Source organism: Lactuca virosa, chromosome 4 (assembly GCF_052849685.1).
Source record: "Lactuca virosa cultivar CGN04683 chromosome 4, Lactuca_virosa_CGN04683_v6, whole genome shotgun sequence".
Classification (NCBI taxonomy): domain Eukaryota; kingdom Viridiplantae; phylum Streptophyta; class Magnoliopsida; order Asterales; family Asteraceae; genus Lactuca; species Lactuca virosa.
The window spans coordinates 238,998,761-239,005,845 of record NC_136429.1 but is presented as its reverse complement, the minus strand read 5'-3'; the positions used below and the strand labels follow the sequence as shown (position 1 = coordinate 239,005,845).

At 32.6% G+C, this 7,085-nt stretch overlaps 1 protein-coding gene across 1 annotated transcript; it reads right to left on the bottom strand.

The window, feature by feature from the left end:
• Nucleotides 1-312: 312 nt before the first annotated feature.
• EMB2753 (tetratricopeptide repeat (TPR)-containing protein) lies at nt 313-6,655 on the bottom strand. The gene is made up of 26 exons (XM_079045110.1): nt 6,391-6,655; nt 5,650-5,728; nt 5,469-5,551; nt 5,209-5,358; nt 5,014-5,129; nt 4,807-4,912; nt 4,654-4,725; nt 4,445-4,560; nt 4,236-4,368; nt 4,083-4,160; nt 3,936-3,989; nt 3,771-3,841; nt 3,621-3,675; nt 3,453-3,548; nt 3,237-3,365; nt 3,056-3,138; nt 2,754-2,984; nt 2,523-2,655; nt 2,339-2,443; nt 2,138-2,269; nt 1,976-2,032; nt 1,782-1,879; nt 1,628-1,686; nt 1,436-1,547; nt 1,199-1,290; nt 313-882 (listed from the first exon to the last, which is right to left on the bottom strand). The coding sequence occupies exons 1-26, from the start codon at nt 6,439-6,441 to the stop codon at nt 707-709; spliced, it is 2,667 nt and encodes an 888-aa protein (XP_078901236.1). The 5' UTR covers nt 6,442-6,655; the 3' UTR covers nt 313-706.
• Nucleotides 6,656-7,085: the final 430 nt, after the last annotated feature.

Genomic DNA, 7,085 nt, shown 5'->3' with positions numbered 1-7,085 from the left:
TATATATATATATATATATATATATATATATATATAACCCGTATAATCAAACTGGTTTAACCTAACCACCCAGTTTGTCTAATTAACCGAATCAGCTTATCCCGATTAAACTAGTTCAACTGTCTGATTTTCAAAACATGGATAACTGGTGGTCACTCGGGCTTCTATCACATCTATCAGCGTTTGGTTGCACATGTGATCAATAGGAGTTTAGAAACGTATCTTCCATTGATTCCAAAAAATCAATGTGGGCTATTTTAACTCGATAACCATCACACATAATTCGATTCAGACAAAACAAACATATGGGAATAACGTCAAAACATCAACGTGTTTGTAGTAGTAAAAATATTCAATGCCAAAATTTCCATAGCATTTGTACATGATAAACTTATAAAAAATTAAAAAAAGAAAAAGAAAAAAAAAGACCAAGTACAACATACTCTCGAGGTATTCCCAACTATCTCTTCATCTTAAAAATCCTCCAAAATCAACACTAAAAAGACATCAAATACTTTAACTGAAAAAAAACACATCTCAAGTATACACATGATTTTGTCCCTTAAATAAACACTAAACAAAAACATTTTGAGTACCTGGTTGTGTGAGGTGCCATTTTCTCTCCAAACCTGCAACATGATTTTGTAATTGATCAAATCTTGTCATTTAAGTTCTACGCACGAGATGATTTCTATTCCTGTGTTGTTTATATTGCTAGATTCTTTATTCCCTTTTCTACTTTTCCATTTGATGGAAGGAATGGAATCGATCCATTTTCAGCGTGTGAATGTTTGGAATCGCTGTTTCCGGTGAGAGTAGAGCAATGGCGGCCTTCGAAGTAGGTCGAGTACGGAAAGTAATCTGCACATCGGACTTTCCATCCTACAAAACAGAAAAGTTATATTCCGTGATGGTATTTGATAGAATGGAATGGAATAAGCAAAGTAATGGAATGAGTAATTACATACTATGATCATGTTTAAAAAAAACACCATCTGACTAAAGAATTAAAAGTAACAAAATAGATGGAATCACATTCCCTGAAGAATGGCCCATTCTATTCCTACCCTGATTCCAGTCATACAAAACAGTATCCTATTTCCCCCGACCTAAGAATTATATATCATGGGAACTAAGGTCGGATTTGTTTTCTAGAAAAAACTTTGAAAAAAAAAAAAAAAAAAAAAAAAAAACTTACTGGATGCAGCATCATGATCATTGAAAATAGCCTCCAATGTTTTGCGAACTGCAATACAGTCTTTAAGCTTCCATTCTCTAACCGATCCATTACTGATTAAAAAACACAGCATACTTTTTAGTATATATATGAACACTTGATAATGAAATTGTCCATTTGATTAAAAGGTAATATTGTTTATAAATTTATGATGCCAATAAAAATATATATATGATGCATTTTATGAGTCAGATTTACCTAGACACAAGGTTATTGGGTGAATCTTGTATTAATTTAATCGCCTCTCCTTTCTTGTTTGGTTCTAAACAGTAAATCATCTCAGCAACTGCTGCTCTGTGCATCAAGGAATCTACATAATAACATCAAGAATATAAATATATAATTAATATTTCTTGTATTTATCCCTTTAATGGTAAAGTAAGAAATAACCTTTATGTTGTTCGAGGAAAATAGTATTTGCCTCCATCAGAGATTTGTCATGCAACTGACTACAAAAGAGAAAACCCAGAATTTATTTCACAATACATAAAAAATAAAAAAAGATTAATGTTGTAAAAGGTAATTAAATAATCAATTTAACAACCTGAAAGTAGGTCGCTCTGCTTCAAGGACACCAGAAATCAGTTTTTCACCATCAGTGACAGGAGCTGGCCTTGATGCCACTTTATGGAAGAATCTTATCTGTAAAAAGAATGAAATATGATTTTTTATTGAGAAATAAAAAAAAAATTATAAAAAATACAACTATCAGAGTAATTAATTTGCTTGTTGGGATACCAAGCATCGGTGAGAGTCCGGGTTTCCAGCATCTAATCGTTGTAGTTGCTTCAGGGCCTGATGAAACACAAAAGTTAGTTAAGTTATTATCCAAATCAAATATAAGAAACTAGTTCTTTTTTTTTTAATTTCCCTCCATATTTTTATTTGAAATAAGATTACCTGTAATGCAAGCAAGATCTTTTGTTTTCGCATATTTACTTCAAAAGAAAGCAAATGTGTCACCAAGGAATCAGATGAATGTTTCTGAAGCAGCTTTAGATACTTTCCAGCTTCCATTAACGGATATTCAGTCTAACATTTACATTTACAAAAGATTACAAGAGTAATTCCATCAAGCAATATTGCATCTTGGGGGGGTACCTGTAATAGCTTCTCTCCATGTGGATCTGGATCAACTGGCTTGACATTTCGTTTCCCAGACTTGGAAACACCACCCACTGCTTCCTCACTTTTCACTTCTGCCTCCTTAAGAAAACATAGAACAAAATAATTATTAAACAAAAAAAAACAATTTTTGTATCCATAAAATGTAAAGAATTAATACTTTCTTAGCTCGTGCTTCAGCCTTCCTCTGTTTTTGCCTCAATTTCTTTTTCTGAGAAGCAGGTAGTTTTGCCAGCTCATCGTCTTCTTCAGTAGACGGCTTTGAAGGAGAATCATACAGCTTAATATAACATCTGCATCAAACAATACAAAAAAAATCAAATTTCAAAAGGTATAGAATATAAATAAATGAGAGATTATTTTACAAATGTAACTGAATCATCAGCATTACCTTATAGCTCCAACTGCTGCCTTCCTAAAGTAATTATGTGCATGAAGTCGATCTTGAAACCTTAACATTTCAATATAAGCACGCAGAGTCATTTTTCTTAAACAATAAGAATGAAAATCAAATTGATCTTCTGTAATATCTGCATAATGTTTCTCTACACCCAAGAATTTTTTCAAAGCACGTCCAAGATCACCCTGCCTCAAATAACTTTCTCCAGAAGCAAGTTCATACCTAAAAATTTTAAAAATTAAAAAAATATAGATATTTGTTCTAAAACTTATTTGTAATAAAGAAAAACTAACCACATGCACTGCATATCATGAAGGTTATTGTGCTGATCTCCATCTTTTGTGAACAATACAGCTGTCTTTTCTGCAAGTGGAACCTATAATAAAAAATACAAAAAAAGTAAATTAATAAATAAAATATCATACAGAAACATAATAAGTGAAAAAAATATATATATTATTTAGAGGTGTTGACCTGATCAGCTTGTAACATTCGTTTGACACATTGACTATTTACATAACGATCTGCAAGATCCATGCACCTAGCTTCATCTGCTAAAGCAGCAGCTGCTGTAAAGTCTCCACCATGTTTTAATATCTTGCTCTGAACAATTAGAAATCTCACAGGTAAATGTTGTTACTTTTTATAAAGAAATGTAAAAGAAGTTTTTTTTTTTTTTTAAAAACAGACCTTGACAGAGTATAAATCGATAACAGTTGGAGTGTGTTGCATGGCTTCATCGATTTTAGCAAGAGCAATATCATACAGCCCTCGTCTGTCATAATGCTACACAAGGAAAACTTTATAGTTTATAAAAATGAGAAAAAGGAAATTTTATAAAATCAAGTGAAGACAAACCTGAGCCAAATAAAACATGGTCCACATAAGTGTTGAGGGTGGCTCTTTTTCTGACCTGTATTAGATTTAACACATTAGTTTAAAAAACTGGAAGTTAATTTAAAAATCTGAAAAGGGATTAAATACATAATCCACAAATTAATAAATTACCTTCCGGGGTATCCACCAGTTGTCTTGATTGATTCCTCAATATCAAGGAGTAATTTTTCAAGAATATCAGCCTATAAAAAAGGGTAAAGATTTTCCATAGTAAAAGAAGAAATCAAGAAAATTCAGAGTTTTTTTAATTTTGTGAAAGTGGTAGCTTGCACAAACCTTTCCAGGGTGATTATATAGAGGAGAAAGGTCAGAGAATAGTGAAGGGACACCCTGCATGTGACATTAACAAATGTAAGAGTTTGTGACAAAAAAAGGGTCACCAAATCAACAAAATAAATAAATAAATAATACAAATTTAAGTACCTTTGTTAGGAGAGGCCTAACATAGTTATCTGCTGCATCACGGAATTTTACACCCTCCAGAAAATCTAAGGGGATCCTCTAAAAACAAAATGTTGTAATTTAGATAGGGGAAAAGTTTCAATTTTAAGTAAAAAATGTTGTAATTTATATCACCTTAACAGCAGAAGACCAGGTGTATTGTTGAGCAAGTGATTTGTACAATGTGTCCAACTGATCAATTTCTTCAGATGAATATTGACCAATCTTTGAGTGTAATCCAACACACTTTTGCAATCCTTCATAGTATCTAAGTGATAAAAGAGGTCAATTAATATTCATTTTTTTTTCTAAATTGAAGCTCATAAAAGCTAAAAAAGGTTTACTTGTAGTTGTCAGGATTCATTGATAGGAGAACTCTATACAACTTTTCACCTTCTTCAAAGCGATTAAGTTTCACAAGAAGAGAAACCTCCTCTTCCTTGTAGGATAACTTATCAACCTAGAATGGCATTTGCAGAAGATGACAAATGACAATTAATCCAATTTTTTCTCTTATTTATACCATTTTGAAACTAATAGGCAATGAACTTACAATCTTGAATTCTTTCTTGTTCAACTCCTGAAGAGCTTTCTCAATCAATCCACATTCCTCCAATAAAGATATCTGTATGACAACAAAGGCACATAAAAAGGCATTCTTTCAAGTTTCAATTGCTTACTCTATTACAGATATTAGTCATATTACCTTATATAACAACATTTCACCATGCTCACAACGTTCATTATCTGGAGGATAATCATCCTCAAGAGTCCCTTCATATGCTTCTAGAATATCAATAGCTTTTGAAGCACTGGCAAAGCAACATAAAGGTTAACAAAATCTTCTGGAAGGTTCAGGAAATAGAAACATGTGAATAGTAGTTTTTGAGTATAAAAGTATATCACAATTTACTTTGAGTTCAAATGATGAGAAACTGCAAAACCAATCCAATTCATGCGATGATTTGGTTTCAAAGTCAACAATTGTTGTCTGGTTTCAACAAAACCTGACAAATCCCGCATTTGTGCCTGTATGTAGAGGACAAAAAACACCATTAACTACCCAAAAGAAGATAAAATATGAGATATATAATGCAAGAATGCCCACCTGTAGAAGTGATAGGTCCCTCAAGATTTCAATATTGTCAGGATCTATCCTCAGAGCATTTCTGTAACATTTAATTGCCTCCCTATACTCTCTGTCTGACCGATACAGAAGCCCATAAACATGCCAGCAAACATGGCTTTTCAAGTCATTCTACAATGAAACAAGTGATGCTAAAATTCATATTAGATATATACAGACCAAAAAGAAAGAAAAACATTTAAGATTTAATGTGAAATATGATGAAAAGAAACAATTCCGACCTTTAAACCCAATCGTACTAGCTCATATGCTTCTGACTTTCGGTCCATACAATTCAATGTCAATCCTTTCATCGAAAGAGTTTCTAGAAACCAAAATGGAAGAATAGTAAAAACTAATAATCAAAGGTACAATTGAGTGTAGCACTAGAATACTAGATAATAACTTATAACATAAACAAACCTCCATGATCTGGGAACTTCTTCAATATAGCATCTGCAGCCTTCAGCCCCTTTTTATACTGTTTTGTTTCATAAGATTTCTGGCAAACATACAATCAAGAGAGAATGTCTCAAACATTATCAAACCACTTAACACAGTCAGACAATGATGCTGGTAATATTAAGAAGTTGGCAGCACTGTTGCAACTAAAATATTATATTATGCAGAAATGCATGTATTTTGTACTCAATATTGCAATTAGAATTTAAGGTTCATGGATGAACAGTGAACACCAAGAATTTGGTTGGAATGGCTATTACACAAATGTGCATAACAACTTTGACTTTGTCTCAGACTCTCAGTCATCCATACTAGTGTGAAGAAAATGTTCTTTGATGCAAATCCAGTTAAATAAACCGCTACACTGTCCTCTATAGTGTTGCATGTAACATCAATCTTAATTTTTTATCCATCAGAACGAAGTACCAATTCAAAGTTCATTCAATGTGATGCATCAAATGCATGAATAGTAAAAAAAAGGAACTTGCTGCCAGTTAGTACTACATAAAAGTCGTATCTTTACTCTAATTCATAACGAACAAAACACACTTCATAATTACAATTGACGATCCAATTTCATCTACACGTAACAGTCAACGAGATAGTTGTGTACAACCAAAAAACTAGGGTTCTTCAGATAGACTGGCAGAAGAAATAACAGATTAATACAGTGATTAAATCAATACAGACTGAAAAACTTACGACGATTAGCTTGAACAGGTTGGCCTCCTTGGGAGGTAGCGAAGCGCCCATTGTGTCTTGCAAATTAGACACTTCTTGAGAGAGAAAGTAGATGTATAAATACACAAACACACAGAGGTTCGGTAGCTCAGTGAAGGCCTTTAGGTCACTGGAGAGAGAGAGAGAGAGAGAGAGAGAGAGAGAGAGAGAGAGAGAAGCGAGTGGTGGCGTTTATCTGCTGCAACCCTACTCAGAAAAGAGAGAACGAGGAGGCGAAGGCCAAAAGCTTTTTTTAGTGTTGGAAGACTACGAGGGGTGTGTTTGTAATTCTTTGATTCTTGAGACTAAGCTAAAATGTTTCCAGATTTAGCCACCAAACAAATAAAATTCGAAATTTAGCCACTAAAATTGTAACCAACTCTAGGTTTCCGTTATCCCCGTCAAATTAGTCTTTTTTTTAACAGGTAGGATGTTCTAATTGAAGTAAAATTTGTAACGACTCATATCTTGTATATGTAAACACATTATAATCAATTTATTTTCAAAGCTAGTAGTACTTTAGTATGCTTGAATGTTGGTTAAACAAAAAATGTTGTATAATGAATAAACTACTTCAAAACTTTATTCAATATGATATCCATCACAAAGTTTAGAGTTTTATTTGGCATTTAGTATTAAGTTTAAAGTTTTATTCAACAAAAATCATAAAATTAAAA

Excerpts from the sequence above, each read along its gene's own strand:
- EMB2753 (XM_079045110.1), bottom strand. The coding sequence starts at position 6,441 with ATGGGCGCTTCGCTACCTCCCAAGGAGGCCAACCTGTTCAAGCTAATC. Across the intron at positions 5,729-6,390 it reads ACCTGTTCAAGCTAATCGTC|AAATCTTATGAAACAAAACA; the intron begins GTAAGTTTTTCA and ends TATGTTTGCCAG. Across the intron at positions 1,880-1,975 it reads CGGACTCTCACCGATGCTTG|ATAAGATTCTTCCATAAAGT; the intron begins GTATCCCAACAA and ends TTCTTTTTACAG.